Below are 22,816 nucleotides of genomic sequence, written 5' to 3'. Positions count from 1 at the left end.
AACCCTTACGTTTAAGGCTTCCTTGACAACTTATGCATTCCACAATGAAAAATCTGACCTATTCTTTACACCCTCATGTTTTCTGTCACCAGGAAACTGCAGCTTGAGATTTTGTTTCCATGTTAGAAAAAGCATTCTCCAGTACAACAGCAACAGTCTACACATGAACTGACAAGCGATTTAGCTCAAGAAAACGACTCACCATCTCCTTGCACTGTTGTTATCAGGTGTCCATCTAGAAAGACGTCTACATTGGAAAGGTAAGAAGAAGGACCACGATCCACAACAACTTCATTTAGGACCTGCCATGACATCAAATATCACCAGTCTGCTATTGCTGGTTTGGCAATTGATTAAATGACAAGCAGAAACATGTTTTCCAGATCTTTGAAAAATTCTACTGATTTGGTACCTGTGAAACTAGACTCTCTTTACAATTTCTTTTCCTTAAGTGCCAGCTGAAGAGTTTTCATTTATTTATTTACAGGATGTTAAGAATTAAGAGTTATTTTCAGAAAATTGTTACTAGCAATGTGCAGGGCTTTTCTTTTCATTTATAAGGTCTTTGGGAGATCCCATTTTAGAACTACTCATTTTCAAAATAGACGGAAAATATTTGTACAGGAAAGTACAATATTAGCACTTACAGTTGCAGAAAGAAATCAGGTGCAACACTTTCTCATTATTTAGTGTACATATTGCGCCCTATATCAATATGAATCTGTCCCACACTACTGGGACAATGTAGTAAATTAACAAAAATGGGAAACTGATAATAAAACACGTATAAAGCAAATTACAAGGCACATATTAATTCCTTTGCTTATTTTGCACTCCGACCTGATACTGCATAATTTGCTTGCCCACTTCTTTCTCTATATTCGTAGGCACCACTCCATTTTCTTCTATACCATTTTGTACTGTCATCTTCTCTCTGTGCTCTTTTACTACTTTCACTTTCAGCCTGCTTCGCAGAACAAGTGCTGCATTGCCTAGAAGTAAAATATAGGAGAAAGTACAAGAAAGTTATGCTAGTATATTAAAGAAAACTGCAATGACTAGCAACCTGAATGAAATATCATTCATCTATTTCCCGTGCAATGTTCCCAGCTTCATTCACAAGAGAATTGTCTGCATTTGGTTAAAGCTCAAAACTGATTTTTAGTAGTAATGAGCAAAAATGAAGTCAAATTTGAACCCCATCCTTCCTCCCTTTCTTTATAAAGTAAAAAGAATATTTAAGTTCTATATGGATATGATCAAGATTAGAAAACAACGTTAGCTTAAGTGATCTACACTGAGACAAAAGCTTAGCTTGAAGAAAATTACTGCATTAGAAACACCTATTAAAAGAATTTTCTAGCAATTGAGAATTTTATACATCTTTTCAGAAATCTACTTTGGATGCAACTTGAATAACCTCCTATTGAAGGAACAAATTATTTCTTTCCTCAATTATTTCATATGCCTGACCTCTCATTATTTAATCACTGCACTTCTTAGAGGAACGGACTACCATAGACTTCACAGCTACACTCTAAAGGACAGCTAAACTTATGAATAATGTATGTTTTGCATCTTCCTCTACTTGCTTACTCCACACGGGACGAAGATATTTCTTAGCCATTTTCCTTTACACAACAGTATAGAAAGCAGCACTGAATGCATCAATATAATGTAATACTTTAGTTTGGTATATGTTTCTTGTGACTCAATCTTATGGGACTACCTAAATGAGTTGGTTAATAAGTTAACCAGTCTTGGAAAAAGCTACAGAAAATGTAACAAAAAAGAAACACCACACCTTGTCTCCTTAAATTTACCTTCTATAACCTGAGTGACTTGGGACTGAAAATTCTCAAAATTAAATGGAGTAAGAAATCCAAGGGATCCCAGATGAAAAGCCATAACTGGAGGTACACTACCCTATCAATAAAGAAAAGAATTTAAAAGCTACTGAATAAAAGCAATTCATACTTCAACTAATTGCCTGTAAATATTTTGACTATTGATGTAACTTCAACTGTTCATAATAAAAAACAAAGCCATAATTAAATTAAGCAGCTCATATATGCATTATTTTCAGAGGGTATCAGGTAAAACAGGCTTGACAAAAAAGAACAAACAAAGGACAAATGCAGTCCTTGATAACAAAGAAGAAAATCTTCAAATACTTCAAAAAAAAAAAAAAGAGGCCTTTAAGTCTATTTCCAATAAAGACCAACCTGGAAAAGTGAAGAAGCATAAAGTAAGGTCCCATCTCCTCCCAGGCATATGATAAAGTCTATCTGATTGGAGATATCATCATAATCTAGAAGCAACATTGAAATAAAAATTTTGAATTAGTTTTTTTCAAAGGTCTTAAATTCCTAACATAAATTATGTGCAGCATGCCAACGTTAATTCATGAACATAAAAAAAACTAACTAGGATGTGTCAACAACTGTTTGCAAGAGACATCTTAACATCACAAACTTAATTCAATGACAAAGAAAATGTTAAGACAAATAAGCACTATGCCCCAATTTTACTTTCAAGAAGTCATTACCATACCTTCTCTAAAGGTACAAAATTTCTTCTTCACTGGTCCAAAATTATCATCATTAGCTATAGCAGGGTCTTCCAAAACTTTTTTTTCTACGTACACTATCATATTGTTCACCTAAAAAAGGTAAAATGAGCTAGTTAATAACCTCTTAAAGTACTTGCCTCTGCCTATAATCTGCATTAGTTTAAAATGTATGAATAGCAGTTACAGAATCTGTATCTGCATTATACAAGTCCACGCATTCCACATTTAACAAAATCAGTAGCTGAAAACAGGTTAGAAGTTTCTTGTTACAGTTTAAAAAGAATGGACTTTACTTTTTTTTACCTCAGTAAGATACACACAGAGCTCTTTAAAAGGCTGCAGCAGACTGGCATCACGTATCTTTTTAATAACAAGGACACTCTTGGGAGGTTTGTTCCATGTCAACCGCTGGCTTGCTGGATCCTGAATGTGCCTAAAGAATAGAAAAAGCACAATGTAACATAAATATTTAGGACTGTTAGATTTAAAACATCTTTTTATCAGAAAAGGTCATTATAAAAGAAACAAACAGGTGACTAAAAGCATTGAGTAACTGAAAGAAACGGCAGAGAGACACTGCAATGCCCACAGATTTTCAAAAACGTTACTATGTTTCACCTTGACAACATTCTGGCTAGTTAAGAATATATCTTACCACATGCCATATTGGAACAACAGGAAGAAGGTTAGAATAGTTTGGAATTATAATGATGCTTTTTCCCCTGCACGAAACCAAGACAAGTCTTATTATCAAGACTATTCAAAGACTTGAGAATCTCAAGAACTAAACATACGTACACAACTGTTTTTGTGTTTTTCTAGGGGTAAATATGAGTTCAGTAACAGAACTTCACATTGTTCTATAACACATTTAGTTGATGTAGGAATACCCAGACGTAACCTCTTTCTTCATTTGGATTCGCTTCTCAGCTCCATGATTTCACAGTTGTATTTTGTGCATTACAGACATCCCATCCTTTTCCATATGGTGCAGATATAATCCGTAAAGCAAAGCAGATTAGTATATGTGCTGAACAAGCACATATTTACAAATTTACAGAGATTTGGATTTAGCATTTCAAGGGTTAAAATAAAACAGATGCTGATGCTGGAAATGGTATAACCAGCTCCTTTTACTTTCAAAAAAAAAAGTAAAATGCTTATATTCTATATAAATACAGCAGGAACTACAGACTAATAGTCTAATACCAACAGCCTTTACTAACAAACTCTGCCAACTCTCTCTCTAAATATTACATAACACAGAAGAGTACAAATAAGCAGTTATATTCAGGATCACGTAGAGGCTTTCAACATCACATTTATACTTCAACTCATTGTATTTTACAATCAAAGGACCACAGAACACAGAGAAGGTTAGAAGGGTCCCTCAATCAACTAATTGGAGTCTAGCCCAGTCCCCTGACACGGGGCTGGGGAGTTTTGAAAATGCTATACTTGGTCGAAAATATCACCCTGAATCTCAGATTACTATGAATTTGGAAGGCTTCTTCTGACTTGACAATAGCTAAAAATAAAAAAATAAAATAAAACATTGAACTGATTAATGCAACTTTGTTTAGCCCTTTCAAACAGCTGCAAACAAATCAAAGTTGAAGTTTTATATGCTATTTTCAATTCAAACTGTGACTAAAGAAATTAACTTGAGTACAGAAAAGAGTTATTTTAAATAATTCCTCAAATCTAAATACTGTTAAAAGGCAAAAGTCAGCTGTAGAGAAACCACCCCCAACAATATTTCAACATGACCATGCTACCTTGTAAAGCTGGCAGAGAACTAAAGATTGCAGCATTGCTTTTCACTTAATAAACCTAGAACTAACAGCTTTTATTCAAACCAAAAAGACAGTCTGCCCACTTCAGTCGTACTTACCAATTCCACGTAGTTCTAAATGAAAAATTATTCATAACATGCTTTAAGATCTTCATTTTTTTTTCCTGAAGTCAGGCAAATGCAACAGTTCCAAAAAAAGGCTGAGGCATTTATCACTTCCTAAGAAACTGCTACTTCAAGAGAAAACATTTTTCCCTGAAGGTTCTTCTTTTCCCCTCAGCTAAATACTTCAACCAGTCCCAATAAAATGTTGTGAGGCTTTACAGAAAATTCCCTTATATAAAGTATATTCAGAAAATATACTTCAAAAAAAATACAGCCTTCGGAAAGCAGTTTTTTCAACACTAGCATTTAAACAGACACCAAGACCTTGACTAACTGAAGCCCAAAGATAAAAACTAGGATTTTCTGTTATATCCTCTCCAGTGAAGAGAGTTTCACATTACTAGTGACAGTAGAGAAGAAAAAACACAAGCAAAAAGGATACGCTTGTTTTTAGAAGCCACAAGAAGTCACAAAAAAAAAATCTTACAAGTAGTAAGAATAGTAATTTGCAATTTGATTGTCAAATAGTCCTTTTCTTTGATGACCCGAGCATGCCCTTATCTCCCCAGCTATTCTGAATGCTGCGTAAGCAGGCTTTTCCCTGGCAAGTAGCGTGCGTTTAGGATTGCATACCACCTCTGTACTCAACTGATCTTGACACTATTATTATATTGTCCAGTGCTGGCTCAGCCCATGGGGAGGAGCATATTCATCAGGATCAGGTGGGTAAACACACAGGGCAGTATAGCAAGCCACAAACGTTAGAAGAGATGGAAAGAATAAGGAAGTTCAGACTTCTCGCATACTGCAAGATTTCCGCCACACCTGTGTAGGAAATGTTAAGGTACCACCAACTTGCTTAGAGGAAGACCACTATTACTTTAGATATAGATTTAAGGAAATAAATATTTAATTCAATTATGTTAAGTGTAAAGTCAAAACAATAAAACGGAACTTTTAAAAAGGAGAAAATATGTTTGCACGCCTGCTGAGTAGAAATGAACCCTTACTTTCACGCTAAATTTATCAGCAGACTAAAAAAAACTTGCCTTGATGATACTCAGACAGAAAGTGCTGCAGATCAAACCACTACCTCAAACACCTGATACCAAGAGGGACAAGGTTTTCCTCAGCTGAGATTTTGCAGTACACAGAGCAATTCCTCTGCCTTGTGTTGTCCATAAAAATTTTTGTTTTTCTCTCACAGAGAAACACTTTTCTTTGTGGAATAAAGAAAATATTACCAATTGCTTCTCTGTACCATAATTGCTGTATGGGTGGTTGATACACACGGAGTTTACCGTCGGTTCTGTTGGAAAGGCTTTATTACCATTGCCACTGTTGACCACAAGCCAAGGATTGAAGATTATGCAAAACATGTCTAAACAAAATTTCAGTACTTAATACTATTTGCATGCCCTGTCCTATTTTTTTGTTTGTTTTAATGTGAAATGGTTCATTTTCTTTTCAAAATATATACATTGGGTTAAGCGTAAACTCCATTAGTTTAGATAGTGGATTGTGGGCCTCAGAACATCACATGGATTACTAAGGTAAAAGTAAAATTAATTCCCTTTTATGTCTGTTATCCTGAGGGAATTATTCCAACTGGCAAGACTACTAAATGTCCATACAGAGAAATACTGATTTTATCCTATCATAACACGGAGAACACAAAAACAGTGACATTCAAATATACACTTTTTAATATGCAGATCAAGGTAACACATGTTTAATTGGTTTTACTTGAGAATCCAGTTCAGCAGTGCTGTACATTCTCTTCTCAGGCAGACTCTTCAAAGGATCAGCATGTGATATAAACTGCATGCCAATTTTTGCAATGCACACCCTAGAGCTTGGAATCAAGCAACATAAAAGTCTCTGAACATCATGTAAAACACAAACAATGCTGATTGGGCGATAAATAGTAGAAAAGTAAACTTATCTTCTTTCACATAGAATAAGCACAAAACCATTCATTTGACAAGTACTTACATAATCGCTTTAGGATTTTGCAGCATACAGGCCTTTGGTCCAAATGTGGTCACTGGGCATGGTCCATGCAAGGAGCGTGTTCTCCTGGACATAAAAAGTTAAGTAGTAAAAGAAACGTGATGACAAACTAGGTATTATTAGCTCCCCAACCACCAAAACCACATCTTTGAAAGAGTCACGTTAGGCAATGAAGGACAAAGTCCATTTCTTAAACCTACATTTGTGGTTGAGTAGCCAATATAATTTTACACATATTAGCTCACACATTTCAAAGCTAAAATTTAACTCCTGTACCTACTTCCTTGACAGTGATTTTAATTGAAACCTCATTCTCAGCTTATGCCCTCTTGACATGGCTAAACACCAGCCTAAGCGGCAGTACTAGGCACATATTCTTGCGTTCATTTAAACTTCACTGTGCACAGAGGAAGCACCACAGCCTCTAACAAGAGATGGCCAAATTTTCCTCAAGCTGGTTCTGTGAACTCATTGCAAGCCTGCAAAGTTTCTATTTAGTTACAACTCTCCTTGGTACTACAAAACAAAACTGTACATTGGTCTCTCAGGGATACAAAAGAAGTAGATAAATCTCAAATTATGAAAACATAACCATTTTCAAGGTCTCACTACTGTGCAAAGGAAAACTCCTGCATTTATGGAATCAAGTACAAATAATTCCTGTTTCAGAATTAGCCATATAATACATATTTTTAAAAAGATAATTTTTTTCAAAGTTAGAATAATAAAGAATTTAAATAACTGAAGAACACATTTTTCAACTCCTCAGTTTTGTCTTTTCTGTATTTCCTGAAGAACTACAACTTATCTAGGAACACAGAGTTTTAGAACAGGAAATGCGGAATGTTTAAGTCCAGTATAAATACACATAACACAGCTTTTTAAGGTTTTTCCTTTTTTAAGGAAAAAGTGTAAGTCTTGACGAGCAGTTAGAAAGAAATCTCACAATACCAGGACAAGACCTTCAGATTTTGTTGTTGCTGTTACTCTGTGTGTCTATCATAGTAACTATGTCTCAATTGTGTAAGCTTGATTTTAAGTTTGTATCTTTGTACTTAATAAACTAACAAACAGAGGTCTTTAAATTCTAAGTCATACAGAGATATGTATCTGGTACATCAGAATTCAGTTCATTTTATTAGGTACTAGTTTTGGTTACCTGCTTTTCTTTTTTTTTAATTTCCTTTTTATTGATCACATTAAAAATGGTTTCCATTTCTTTCCACCTCCCACAAAGAACACAAGGCTTTTGACTTTTCTAAAATAGGCTATTTAACAGAGTGCTTGTAAGGTTAATTTAATCCCTTGAAAAATAAATTGAAGACATCCTGGCCTGAGATTAACTTTTTTTTTTTTATAAAAAAATTCTTAAGAGAACAAGCAATGAAGCATTATTCAGGCAGTTTTGCCTTCTACCATTTAGTGACATGCATGAATTCCACCACATAAAGAAACAGATCACACAGCAATCTCGCAGAACATACAGCTTGCCACTTCCAAGGCAAGTGGAAACACTGATAATAGAACAGACCCTTCACACCTCACTTTCACAAAACTACTTTTAAGTTGCTTGGTAACTTCACCTCTTCCAGTCTATAGCAGACTTGATAACAGTACTACGGCAGCCAGGAAGCGTACCTTGACCAATCACACAGGGCTGTAAAAGGGCACGGTTTTCCAGCACTCTAAATATTTTACAACTTCCTTAAGCACTGACCCTGAATTAGAAACTCCAGCAATCATGGAGAGAAGGAAGGAATAGTAAGGTTTCAATAGTAAGGTTTCCACTTCACTAGCTGATAAATGTCAAGAAGCCTGTTTTTCTAGTAGTTTTCATGAACTATGACAGTCTTAATACTGCTAATACTTAATATTGGTGAAGTAAACCAGAATTACCATGACACTAACAGGATTTCATTACTATGAGATCTCAAAATAAAGATTTATATCATCTTTCCTCTTTAGAATTTAAGTTTCTTTGCTTACTCCTACATAAATCTAAAAGATATGTTGACATTGAGCCTTCTAAAAATCATTGCCTCCAATCTTCAAACTAAGTATTTTTGGATTAGGTAGAAAAATTGCTAATTTTTCATTTATCCAATTACAGTTAATACAGACTTTGTCTTCCATGAGATGAGATTTGAAGAGTCATTTATCCTCAAACTTAAATCCCGCCCAGAACACAGGATTACTCCTAGCTCTAGGATGAGATTATCTGGAGCAAGTCAGAACTGTTCTGCCTTACCACTCCCCACCACCACCCCCCTCAGCAAATCTGTATATGATAGAGAGTAAAACTAGCTTGCATCACGTAACTGTTGAAATGTTACATAAAAGCTGTTAGAATTATTTAATTAAAAACAGGTGGGAAATATGCCTTTCTTGTGCTTAATTCAATTAACACAGGAACTGGTAACAAACCTATTCTTTGCTAGCAGTAAGTCATCGCCACAATGCCTTTTATTGTGTATATTGTAAAGTAGCTCAGACCAGCCAGATGACTCACTTGTAACATCAAAAAAAGACGCAACAAACCACAGACATCTACTAAAAAAATCAAAAATAGATGACAGGTAAAAAAAAATACAATAAAATTAAGAAATAGCTGCAACATCTCATTTGTTCCATGTCCAAGAAAATATTCTTGTGCAAGATTTGAATACTGATAATTAAAATTTATCTCCTACAACACATGCACAGAGGTGATACCTAGCTGTTATTCAAATATTTTTTTCCATTTATAAATCCGGGCATGGTAATATTCTTATCTGTCTGGATTAGTTACATGTGTTATGAAGTTTCTTATTTACATTAAAAGAGAAAAATGAGCAAGGACTTGTATTATTAGAGATTAATGTGTGCACAAAAAGCTCCAATTAATCATATGTATAGATTTTGGTTAAGGTTTTGCTTGTTTTTTCAACTTGGCCTTTGCTAAGAATGAGCAGCATTGCACTGGAAGTTATACATCTTTTACAAAGATATACTTGCCCATTCAAAGCAGATAGGCATCTACTTCAATTTGAATGCTGCACAGCAAACCTGAGATTGCTTTCAGTCTGACATTCTGCAAAATGCCTCATGACAATTTTACACTAATTTGAGGACAGCCAGTTAATAAATGTAGAGCATCTTAATGAAAAAATACTGTAAACAATTACCCTAACTTCTCAGTTTTAAAGATTTAAGTGGAGAAGTAAAACCACACCAGTTTCACAGCAGGCTTTTAGTGTAAAGACTTACCTGTTGACTCTGGTACAGAGCATAGCAGCTAGAGCAGCACAGTCAGAGCACAGCCCTTTGCGAACATTTTCCAAAAACATTAAAGTATACTGACTGAACTATGTATGCAAAACAAGTATTTCCAAGTATTAGCCTCTTTAGATGAAAGCCTTTTATTATACCTCTCTTCACCATAAAGCTTCCCCTGGGATCTTCAGGTCTCACCCACATATGCTCTGCTTTGCAACAGCAATTCTACCAGCAAAGTTGTAACTCTGGAGGAGAATTTCACCTGTTGAGCAATGCCTCTGTGATTCTGTCCATGCCTCTCAGCCTTATGTAGGATCACAATATAAGGAAGTTCTGCTACGCTTCCCACAAGATCCAGACACGCTGCTACCATGGCATGCTATTTGATATTTACAGTGGGTCCAAAGATCACAAAACTGAAAGATCTGTCCAAGTTGCCCACGTGACAAGAGCCTTGAGTCTAGATTCGGAACTTGGCTCAAAGAAAAGATGGGCGTTTCTCACTGTTGTGATACCATCTGCAAGCACCAACCTATTTTGTGCTGCGTCATCTTACCTTAACCATAATTCTCATACAGGTTTTTGATGCGCAGCACAACAGCTCCAGCTAGGGCAGTTACAAAAGCTCACAGAAGTCACTCTAATGTTCATGGATTATTTTTGAGACTACAAATGCTGCAGATATCTGCTTTGACAGCCATGCCATTTTGATCACAGATCTGTTCCTAGTTTAGTCCCCACCTTTAAATTTCTGATTTCATTTTAGGCTAACAACCCTTTAAAGTGCATTTTAAATCCCTTAAAAAGCAAGCGGTTGAGCAAGAGGCAAAACTCTGCCAACTAGTCAAAGATCAGGAACTACAAACAAAACTGTTCCTTTGCTGTGACTTGAGCAACTATCAGGCTATAAATTAACATAACTCAGTAAAGATGCATTTGCATTTTATTTCTGGCAGGTACTTAAAACTTCTGAAGCTGGGTTGAAATATGACGTACTTAAGTATTCAAAGTTCAAGTCTATCCCAAGACCCTGGAAGTCAAGTGTTTAGGCACAAGGGGTTCCTCAAATTTCAAACCATTTTGTGTTTGCCTGTTTACAGGCAATAACCTTCTAAGCTCCCGTATTTAAAAAAATTCCTTCACCTGAAAATGTACCCATACTTTCTTAACTAAGTTTCTCTACTAAGAGAGAATTTCAATACGTAACACTACAGATAGCAGTTTCATGTTCAGTCTGTCTTCAAAAAAGGATTTCTTATGTTTCCTTTAGCCATTTCTAAACACAAACACTTCCTTGAATCCAGACTGATGTACTGACTTCAGACAGCATTCAAATGGAAAGCTTTAAGACAACACATTAGCCATTTGCTTTAAGAAGTCATACATGCACATGCAGAATGTTGCTGAAACACATCTACAAAAAAAGCAGTTTAACATCTACCAAGAAATACTGAACCAGAAGCAAGTTGTGAGAACCAACCGGAACCTACTCACATGAATGCCAATTTAGAGATGACCACACACATGGCTACTTCAGAAATCCAAATCCTCTTCACAGCATGGACCACAACAGGATGGCTCTCTAATCATCTCCCTCCCCATTTACTACCACAAGAGAGTTTTGTTCTTTCTATTCATTATCAGGTAACACAGCTTTAAGACTATGGTTATTTAAAAAGAGGAGCAAAAACTAAAACCTACATAATTGTATTCTTCTTCTTCTTATTATTATTATTATTTTTTAAATAGCAGAGCAGGAAGAAACAAGAGCCATACCTGAATTCTTTGGTGCTTCCTAGGGCTGGAGAAGCAGATAGGCTTCGTGACTTAGCTCGTCCCCGGCTAGTACTGCTCCACTCCTCATCATCGTGACACGCTGAGCAATGATATGCAGAATCTGCGCTCACATCAGCCTTACCGGTGCACAGTTTTTCTTGATTCACCTCCATGCTGGAAGTGGAAGAACCTCAGAGAGGGAGAAGTTTAATTCCTGTGGAAAAATATCAGGGGAAAGGGGATAGAAAAGGGAGAGAAAAAAAATCTCAGTATTAGCAAGCATCAGACACTGAGTTGACACAATTTGGTAGACACTTCTCAAAAGCATCTGGGCAATTGAGAAGTTCTTCAAGGTCATCAGAAGACACTGGAAAGAAAGAAGAGCAGAATTAAAACTCGTATGTTCCCAGATTTACAGCAGTTTCCATTTGAAGCTGTTGAACACCGTTAGTTCAAGACCAGCGCGTCTCCAGTTATATCCAGCAAAAATAAATTTATTTTAGAGACTGAAGAGGAAAAAGAGCTGAACTATTTGCCAGGAATCAAGAACTTGGGGATATCTATAAAGTCATCTACTAAATGATACATACATCAAACAAAACTAGGATAAGCTACAATAGAAAAAATGTCAAAGTGAAAAGAAAATACAATAGTGACAATCTTAATAAACTTCAGTTCTCAACTAAAAGGAGATTAAAACCAAGCCGAGAAGAGACTAAAGACAAGTCAGAGTTCTGACTGAAGTGAACTGAAATTCTCGAATCATTTGTGACAAACTGAAGAGATGGTCCAAGCCAAACAAGATGAAATAAGGACACATGTGAAGTACTTCACTTCCACTAATAATCAGCACAAATGTAAGATAACAAACAGCTGGCTAGAAAGCAATTTTGCAGGAATAAGAGAGAAATAATTTAAATATCCATTCTTCCCAAAAATAAAAGAAAACTCACATTTAAATTTGCATCATTATTTGAACTGAATAGAAGCCTTGTCACAAAACTAGAAAGCAACTTTCAGTGTGTAAAGAAACACTAAACTGTACACAAGCAGTATCTGAAATAATGAAGTCTAGAGGAACAGTACATTTCTCAGATGATTTCAACACAGGAAAAAATGTTGGCTCATTAAATTTTTGCAGATGTTTCTAAAACAGCTTTTAGCACACTGGATGGGCCTCTTACTGTATCCTGTACAGAATGGATCGGGACATTATTGTTACTGTTAAAACAGTCTTGGGGTCTGGAAAATACTCATGGAATAATAGTATTTGGCTGTACAGTTAAGAGGATAACAAATCTCAGTAATTTTACAAGTACTACGCTTCACAGCATCTCAACTTTTAGATAACAAAAACATCAGCAAAATGTAGTAATTTATAAGGAATACTGGTTCATTGCTCAATTAGACAGAACCACCACCTAACCACGTTAGAATCTATTTTTGCTCTTACTGTACACACTATGCCTACCCTAAAAAAACATCACTACAAAGAGGTACAATTAGAGTCAACCATTAATAATTGATAAGATCCTGTGCTAGTAAATATATCAACGCTTAGTTGTTGGTTACTCATTGCTTAGTATTACCTGTGACCATGACTCAAGAAATACTCGTTTCAACACATTTTTGACAGCTGAAATTAGAAGAATGTAGCTCCATTTTTTAGAAAACTTTAAGCTTAAAATAATATTTTACCAGTTGATTCATGTGAATAATTCTCTCTAATCATGCAAGCGCATCCGTAAAATACTGCAAAATCTGACTCAACAGAAGTTAGTTTTATTAGATTTTAATTTGTATTACCTATAATGACAGCCTCATCAAGTTTCAGGAATACATCCCTGGCTGTTGTTTCTGAACCAGGTACAGAAAACAGGTTGCTTACATATCTAAGTTTCAGCAAAGAAGTGACTTTATCAGATATTCAGTATCTCTCTCTGGAAAGGGTCTTTCAGCATCTGTGCGCACATGAGGAAAGTTCTTACAATGTTTGTTCTTGAAATCATAATCTCAAACTGTCTGTAATCTCTGAAATAAAAAGTCTCAAATGAGCATTTTATTAATATTTTTCCCCCTACAGGCTAACTGGATTCTGAATGGTTTTCCCAATAAAATATAGGAAGAATCCAAAATTTTAAGTTCTGAATTTTAATAAAGAGCACTTTATCTATTAGGTTTACGAAAAAGCCATAAAGGAGGTTAGAAAACTTGACACTAATTTACCATCTGTTTGTAAATATTCAAACGTGCAATGTACTTACCATTTCCGGCCTATAAATTAACATATCAAAAAAAAAAAAGCACAATAATTTATGCTTTTAAATCTAGGGATCATTCTTTATAACCAGAAATCATAACAAGTAGATTACTCTTACATTTGACGCATCTATGTCACGGGGTCTGAACAGGCTTCTCAAGCCAGCAGCAGTGAGCAGTCTCTTATCATCCCTTAACTTATTCTCAGAGACACACTCCTCAAAGATATTCATATATCCCTTTATATATATCCCCCCTGCACATCCATGCTCAAAAGTCACAATTTTTAGTCATTTCTTAAAAAACTGTGCTAAAGATAGACACACAAAAATTTGACAGCCCAGGACGTGGCACCCATCCTATTCCATAGCATCATCATTAACTAAGAGGTGCAGAGAAAAATAATTTATATCAGAAGTAATAAATGAGGTGTGCTTCCAAGTGACTTTGAGAAATCTTGATCTGACAGATGCTGTCAGCGAAGAAAATCAGATTAGCACAAAACTGGAATAAAGACATTGCGCAGATCTACTACTAAATACAGCCTAAGAACTTGATATTCCTCCCTTGTAATACTTTCCAATTCAGGATGTTTTAACTACAGCTTACACCATGTACTGTTTAATTAACATCCCCTCACAAGACCTTTATTAAATAAGCAGACCTGACATAAGGACAAAACTATCACTGAACAGCTCCCAGGATTGGATCCAAAAACTTGAAGCACAAATCAACAAACGAGTGAAAAGGCTGCTCTGGTCTAAGTCACATCCAAAATTAAGAAAAACAGAAAAAGAAAAGATTTAGAAGCACAGCATTACAGAACGAAGGACAACTGAGAGAGATATAACACTTGAACAGTAAAAATCCTGTTACGATGACACGAAGTAGCAAGTTGAGTCACCTTGGACCTAAATAAATAAATATATTATTGTAGCCTATCCCATCTTCAGCTTCTCCGTGGTTACAAATGAACACTCCCATGAACCAGAACTTGACACAGGTTTTGTCAAAACCACCTCTGTATAGAAGGAAGTGCTACCATAACATCCCACGAGTTAAACTACTATTAAGGAATCACACTCCAGGCCTACACTAAGAATTCTAGCTATAAAAGAAGCTTGAAACAATTTTACTAAGCCTTCATACATATGTAAACCACATCCTGGTAGCCTAGAAAGAGTCATATGCGCTCATCTTAAAATGCAATATTCACCACTGTTAGATCACATTGAATATAGCATAAGAATCATGCTCTTCTGATGCAGAGTTACACAAGGCGCATAAGGCTGCAAATCATCCAGAAATTTAAACCATTCTTTGCATGAGATTGCTTGTCAGCTACTGTTTTGTAACAAAGTTTTCCTCTGTGAAATGCATTACCCTAAATCCTCACAAGGAGGGGATTACTGCAGGTTCCATCCCAACCAAATATACTACTTTTAACATGCCTTCGAGACTGTAGCAATTCTACTAATTTCTTAGAAACTGCATTAGCCAGCTGAAACTCTTAGTTCTGTAACATGTTATCAACTCTAGTATTACAGCAGAGAGAACAACGTTGTATCCAAAAACTGGTATCAGCTGCCCTGCTGCTACAGACCCCTCTGTGCTTAATCACTTAATTCTGTAGTGGTTTGTATTATCATTACATTTTACTGAACAAAGCACTCCAATAGAGCTTACATGCACATGACTCCATCCCCATGGCACTAAACCTCCTCTCACCTAGAAAACTACAAAAAGAAGGAACATCAGCATGGGATAGACAAGGTGTTTTTTTTTTAAGTTTAGAACTTCATATCCTAGACACTATCCTGTGTGAAGAAAGATCTTCATATCCTAGACACTATCCTGCATGTGAGGAAAAATCTTCGTATCCTGGACACTACGCTGCGTAAAGAAAGATCTTCATAGCCTGGACACTATCCTCTGTCTGAAGAAAAACATGAATAATATCCCGCACTGAAATCCAGCTGCCTGGAAGCAGTTGAAATTCAGTGGCATCTTTTTGATTACATTCTACCAAAAAAAAAAAAAAAAAGAAAAGAAAACCACCACACCACAGATAGCATGACCATCACGTGTTAAACACCCAGGGAAAACAAGCCCATTCTTTAACCCTTCCCCTCCAGAAACACCAGCACACAGCCTCCCTCTGACAGCGGCGAGCCTCGGTCTCCCCGCCGGGAGGTGGCGGCCCCCTCAGCTCGCCTCAGCCCCCCGGGCAGCCGCGTCCCCGCACTGCTCGCCCTCCCGCCGGCCCGGCCACCCCTCAGCGCTCCCTGCCCGGCTCCCCACTCACCGCGGCTCCCTCAGAGGCCGGCCGGCCGCCCGCGGTGGCTGTGGCGGTGGTTATGGCGCTGGCGCTGGCTATGGTGGCTGTGGCGGTGCCAGGGCAGGGAGCGGGGCCGGCGGCCCCTGCGCGCCTCCATCGTCCCGTCCCCGCCCAGCGCCTGCGCCGGCCCGGCCACGGCTGCGCATGAGCGGTGCGGCCCAGGGGCAAGTGTAATTAAGCGGAATCAATTTAATTAAGGTGGAGCCGAACCGGGCCGGGCGGGCCGTGCCTGCAGCTCAGCGGCCCGGCTGAGGGTTTTGTGCCAGCCAGCGGGGTAGCTGTTGGTTTGTATGAAGACGGGCCCGCGCACAAGTTGTTTTCACTAAGCTATAGCGCGCCTGCTTGTTGTTTGCAATTAGAAGTTAGCCGTAATTACGGTTAGTCCCCAGCTAAAGACAAAAAAGAGCCCAGACCAAATGTCATGACACACAAACAGGAGCTGTGGAACAGCTGCTGTGACCAGGCGCGGGTTCCCCAAGCAGCCACAGTGCCCTCAGAGGACACGAGCGCACGGCAAAGCCTTACACAACTGTGGCTGCCTGACGTACAGCCTTGGCAGGCAGGTCTAAGCTAAACGCACACACACAGCCCTCGGAGCCATAACACACCTCCTCGCTCCTGGGGCAGGCCTGAGGACAGGCACAGACTTGTGCACCCAGCTGGCCCTGGTCGCTTCGTGCCACACCTCGCACTCCCGGTGCCCTGGCTGTGGCTTGCAGGCAGTGTGCTCACACCCACCTGCCCTACAACAGCAGTCGTGGACTGGGACATTCATCTTTCCTTGGTAAACTCATCTCAACAAGAGAGAGAAGCTCTTAAAATACAGAAAACTATTTTTCATTCTGTCCTTCTGAAACTAGTTTTTTAGCGCTCCTTCACGGTTGCCAAAGAATTAGGTTTTCTAATGTCTAGATTGCATTTTCTACCAATACAAGAGGTCATGTACTAGATTGTACATCAGGGCAAACCTATAGAGTTCCCAAGTTACACAATTTGAGAATGTGTTAATTTTGGCTTTTTTCCTCTTCCTTTATGTATAAATATAGGTTTTCAGGAAAGTGGGGAGTCACAAAGAAGTGACAGTCAGTAAATGAAGAAGCAAACTTGAAAAGGGGGAAGTAGTTGCTACATAAGGGGAAACACCATAGGCAATGTTATATAATTTTTTTTATTATTATTATTTTTTTAAAGTAAAGCCAGTGTTCTGAGTCAAACTTTTGCTTTATTCCTCCTTCCAGGCCATACTAACAGCCCAGTCTGCAAGAAGTTAATGAGACAATACACAGTTCTATGAAGTCAGTTATAGCTTGGAGACTCACAAGTCTTTCAGGTACCTAAAAGGGATGTTCAAACTGCAAAGGGACAACAGAACATGGCGTCAGGAAGGAACATAGCACTAAGTTACACAAAGTCAAGGCATTTATCTCGAAAATTGCAGTAAAACATATTCCAGCAGGAGCCATGCTTGGACACAGTGCCTTTGTTAACTATGCCTGTCCATACCCAAATACCATCTACAAAAGGTGACCAAAGAACAAATTTTCATTTGAGTTGGCTTGGGGGGGGGGGGGGGGGAATTTCTCCAAATCCGTAAAGATGAAAGACAGAAGCACCACTAGAACCGTTTCCAAAAATACATATTGGCTGTTATAAAACAAACATTTCAAGGTGGCAATTTTTTCTAAGCACAGTTACATCATACAGGCGTGTAACATTTTGCAAGAGGCATGAACTCTGGACTTGATGAACACTTATCCTCATTAACTGATGTAGATCAGATAAGAGTGTAATCAGCTGAGCCTATCCTATTTATAAAAGAGCTACAGTTACAATAGCAGCTCCGAGCTGCCCAGGTTCAGCAGTGATCTTGGCAGCTCTACTTGCTGGTCTGGATGCATGTAACAGAGAGACTGGTAACACCTCTTCCCTTCTATACAGATTGATGTGCCATGAGAAATTACATCTTACATCACTTTTGAGCATGTTCTCACTAAAGAACATAATCAGAACAACATAGCTCATTAACCAGGTTGTGCTTCTTTTCTCCCAGAGAAAACACTAGGGAAGACTGAATCAAGTGAAACTGAATAAAAAAAACATTCACAGTAACACTGAGAAATAAGCATAAAAACATCATGCTTTATTATTTTTTTTCTACTAGGGCTTTCAGTTCTGTGAAATAAATTCGACTGCCTTTAGATTAACAGAAGAGGTAAGTTAACAAAAATGCTATTGCTTGCCCAATTCATTGCACAGAAGACTGGTGCCAGATATGGAGATGCTCTGCTCTGTCTCCATCTACAACTCAAACCTACTTTCAGCAAAAGGTGTTTCCACTGAACAGGAAAAAATTAACAAATTGTCTTCAGTGACACCTAAGAGGGTTGAAGAACATAGTTTTTACCTCTTGAACCTCATTTCAAACTGTCTCCAATGATTCAGAATTCCTGAGGAATCATGAGAAATAAAAATGTACCAAGTTTAAATTCTGATGAAAACAGTGTCATGAGTGTGACAAATAAGCTATTATCAATGTGCCAAACTACAGAGCTACTGACATAAGGACAGAGTAATGCATGCCACAGCATTGCATTCATTATTCAGGCTGATTACAAATACCTCCAATAGTTACGTAAATGTCTTCATCCCCATTTTAAAGACTGGAAATTAGATTAATTGACTTGCAGAAGGGTTCACAAATCTGTGCCATAGCTGAGATAAGCAATCAGGAATGTTGGCATGGAGCCCCACGCTCAATCCACTTGACAATACAAACCGTCTTTGATAACACAAGGATAGCACTGAGAGCTGCTGGCAGCCAGTAAAGAAAACTTAGGTAACAGAGAGTGGAGAGAAGCAGGAGAAATCTAACATGCAAAGAATATTGTAAAGGGGAAACGTGCAAATTCTTTCAGCGAGTGAAAGGCCAAAAATTTAGCCCTGTTATGCAAAAGAGCTAGCTAGAAAAAACATACCAGATTGTTCTAAGTGCATTGGCTCCAGTTAACACAAACTACAGCTTTCATAAAGTCTCTGAAGAAATTTTAGCAATGTTAAGACAACCTTATTCAGTAGAAAATGTTCTTAAAGGAGTTTAAGGAGAAATTCTGATGGCTGAATAAAAGTAATATAAAGCCACACTTCAGATGGCCTGCTAGCCATGTGACACAACTTAGGGATAAGACTTGCAAAAAGCACTGGGCTGGATAGCCTGATTACCTCGTTGGACTTGATTATCTGGGATCTACAGGGATGAGACCAAAGTGACCACATTTTCACGTTTTTGGACAAAACAGGTGGCTAAATGTAAATTTCAAGCTCATACAATTCAAGTTAATATCCTATACTCAATACAATCTAGATTCATGCTAAATTATGGGACAAAAATGGGTTTGTACCACTGACCTGCTCCTGTTAGTGTACAGGACCAACAGCCAATCACACTTCTGGATCTTCCTTTGGAAGTTGAGAGTCCTAAGCAAATTCTAAACATCTCCCCATTTTTCACAGTTTCACTGCTGACAGGCTTCAGTGTTGGAATGAAAACAAGGAGAGAATTCAGCTTCAGAAAGTTCTCCTGCCCCAAAGAGTACAATGATTATGGCAGAGGGCAGCTGAACTGAAGAAGAAGTCTGTAACTAAAGGCAGTTTCTTTTTTGGAAACACATGTTCACAGCTGGTTGATTCAGTCCATGGCTTTGAACTGCTCCTAAAATTTCTAACCAGCATTGAGCTGTCACAGTGTTGAGCAACATCCACAACTGAGGATTTTTACTAAGTCTGATCAGTAAAGACGACTGTCCCATCTTGATGAACAATGATTTGGCTTGAACTATACTTGGCATCTGATTTATGCCTCAGCTAGAAGTCATCAATCCTGAGGAAGTTTCAGCAAGTGAAAAGTACTTATTTTGTCTCATCACTAGTAAGGACTATCCCAAGCAAAGATCTCTCCCACCTCCATATAATTCTCTATACTAAAATAAATGTAAACAATTATGCAAATATATCTTATTCTTTATGAAAATAGACACCTGGGACTTACCTCCTGTCTCACAGCAGGATACAGGAGAGAACTATGGAGAAGGGCTTGGGCTACAACTTGGGGTGTTTTGGGAGGTGCTCCTGTCTCTCCCTGTGTGACTCATGCAGTCTGTTTTTCTGCCTCCAAAGTAGAGATAAAACCAATTACTTCCCTCTTTTTCAATCTTCTCAAGACTGTTGTCTCAATGATACAGGAAATACCTCTTTGCATGCGCCTGAGAAGTGCACAGTCCGTATTTTAAAGATTTCCAGTTGCTACCCTAATACAAATATGAATTAAAAAAAAAACAGGTCTATTTGTTACACCATACTTTACTGTTCATAGGAGACCTGGTAAAGGCAAGCATGCTGCTGCAGCACTGAATTTCAAGCCAAGTCAATAGTTAGATGTGAAATCCAGGGGAATCCAGTTTTCTGCAGGATCCCTCCAAAGTCAAACGCCACTTAAATGTTTACTAGGCTAGACTTCACACTGACAAGGTCAGCACTGTCTGCAATTCCAAGTGGAAAGACTAAAGGGAACTCTAGGGAAAAACTCTTCTGGGTTTGCCATTAAATGCCTTTACCCTGACTGCCTGGGGAGGTCTAGGAAATTGCAGTTCCTACCTGCCCCCAAACCACCAGTGCATCCAATGTTTATGAAAGAATACAGGAGACAACTCCTAATCCAGGAATTGGAGTATTTCAAGGAAACTGGCTTGTTTGTATCACCTAGACTACCCTCAAAACACTTCCCATCACCATAACAAACAGTTGAAATATTAGAAGTCCAATTTCAGCTACTAGCTGGCTTTTGAGAGTCAAGTACACACATTGTTCTTGGTCCTTTACTTGTCAGGAGCTAACCAAGTCAAACAGATAAGATAAACACCTTATTGTAATAGTGGATGAAGTTGGTTCACAAGCTTTCATAATGCCCAAACTTTGAAAACAGTCTGAGAAGCAGTAGCAGAAAAACAGAATAAGAGGGTTCCTCTATGTTCAGTTCCTCTTTGTTGTCATGTGTTATCAGTCATTGTGACATCTGGAGACCATTATGCAACTGTGGATATAGCAAGAGGCATGAGTTACAAATGACACGGAAACTAAAATGGCCAAACCCTGTTCTTGTCACTATCAAGGGTCAACAGGTGAAAGCACTACCATTGCAGGCTGTTGTCTAGGTGCTGTACATACATGAAATTCTGTTATTTTTCTAAAGAGAATGTAACTGAAACGTTCTGACTTAGGTTTAATTAACCTCAACAAAATCTGATACTTACTGTATTGAGCTGGTATGAGATAAAATATTCATATGATGTGCTGCAAACATGGACATTCATTACCGCAATGCAGCTGATGCTTCTTAACTCCGTATGATTTAGAACTCAAATTTCTGCTTTGAAAGTCACTACAGACCCAATTTGCAGCTTGGCCATTAAGAAACATTTTCTTGCAGCCCAGGGACACTGCAGTTCCAACCCCAAGAGCTTTGTTGTTAAGTCCACAGACAGCAAAGTCATGGATATCTGACTATATGGCTCTAAAATCCTTGAAAGTAAGCACTGCTTTGTAGTGGCTGGCTTATCATAGCACTTACAAAGGGCATTCTTGTAGTAAACACTGCCTCTTTTCTCCTTTAAATGGTCTCTTGATTTAAAAGATCACTCTTCCTCATTTTTTTTTCTTGTAACTGAAGTTCTTTGTTCCCTTGACCTCCAGGTTTGAACTGTCCTTTGAGTTACTTAATTGCACAACAAAGAATTCCATCCAGTGCCGTGGTCGTCCTGTGACTTCCCCCCCCCCCCCCCTTCATAAACCTAGTCTTGATAGTGTCCAGATCATGATTTGCTGATAAGGGTCATATGGAACCAGTTTTGTTTTTACCAAGAAGTGAGCCAAACTAAGGCCGATGTCAATGCAACATAGAACAGAGACAGAAATAACCATTGGAAAACCTGTGCAAAGGCAAAACTTAAATGCCATTCTGAAAACAGAAGCATATAAAACAGTTGATATGATCAATGCGACAGAAATGCAGAGAAAACCATTTTGGTATCCAAAAGCTTCGATCTAAGATAGGGATTAATTCTGGATAAAAGCCTTACATTGCATTCTTCTGTCAAGAACAGAAATGAGAACAGATTAGTCTCTGCCAACTACTGGTTCATTTGCATTAGAATTCTTGACACCCCAGCATTATTAATGTTCTTCTTTTTATGTTTTCAGCTCTGTTGTATTTTGCAGATGCTCAGATCACAGATGTATTTGAAAACCTTCCCATTCAAAACCTTTATTCCAGTTCTGAGAAAGCTACAGAAAGGTAAAGGGATCCTTTTCCCTTGCACAAAAGAAAATGTACCTACCAAACACTCCATATTAACAAAACCCAAAAAACAGCCTGCTCTACAGTTAAATGATCCTCTTCTTCATAGCAAAGGGTGAGGTAATTTTTCAGATAAAAGACTGACACACTCAAGAGGTCTGCACCTGCATTTACAATAGCTTGGATGAGATTTCTGGTCCTACTCCCTCATACAGAAGGATTAGATTAACAACTGTGGACCCCAGTGAAGCCTATCCTTTCTCTAAGACGTTTGCACTAGAAAAAGTACCAAAAGGAAGCACATCTGTTCTTGTAGTAATGAGAACAAATCAGTCCTAACTAGCTGAACTTAGG

The 22,816-nt window shown here is 38.0% G+C and overlaps 1 protein-coding gene across 3 annotated transcripts in view; it reads right to left on the bottom strand.

The window, feature by feature from the left end:
* The window catches only part of NADK (NAD kinase), a 28,452-nt gene extending 6,514 nt beyond the window's left edge, over positions 1–21,938 (bottom strand). Inside the window, exons 1-10 of one of the 3 annotated variants that reach the window (XM_040533231.1) lie at positions 21,029–21,938; positions 20,159–20,417; positions 11,517–11,730; positions 6,468–6,551; positions 2,876–3,005; positions 2,554–2,662; positions 2,226–2,311; positions 1,824–1,926; positions 841–992; positions 203–302 (exon numbers count right to left, since the gene is read on the bottom strand). In XM_040533231.1, coding sequence (XP_040389165.1) covers positions 203–302; positions 841–992; positions 1,824–1,926; positions 2,226–2,311; positions 2,554–2,662; positions 2,876–3,005; positions 6,468–6,551; positions 11,517–11,689 — 937 coding nt within the window. In that variant the 5' untranslated portion in view covers positions 11,690–11,730; positions 20,159–20,417; positions 21,029–21,938. Of the gene's footprint in view, positions 1–202; positions 303–840; positions 993–1,823; positions 1,927–2,225; positions 2,312–2,553; positions 2,663–2,875; positions 3,006–4,466; positions 5,390–6,467; positions 6,552–11,516; positions 11,731–16,080; positions 16,286–20,158; positions 20,418–21,028 lie in introns of those variants that run through there. The other 2 variants (XM_040533232.1, XM_040533233.1) reach the window with 2 other exon arrangements.
* Positions 21,939–22,816: the final 878 nt, after the last annotated feature.

Source organism: Cygnus olor, chromosome 21 (assembly GCF_009769625.2).
Source record: "Cygnus olor isolate bCygOlo1 chromosome 21, bCygOlo1.pri.v2, whole genome shotgun sequence".
Lineage (NCBI taxonomy): Eukaryota > Metazoa > Chordata > Aves > Anseriformes > Anatidae > Cygnus > Cygnus olor.
Note: the sequence above shows the minus strand (reverse complement) of the source record. Positions and strands in the feature narration are given on the sequence as shown.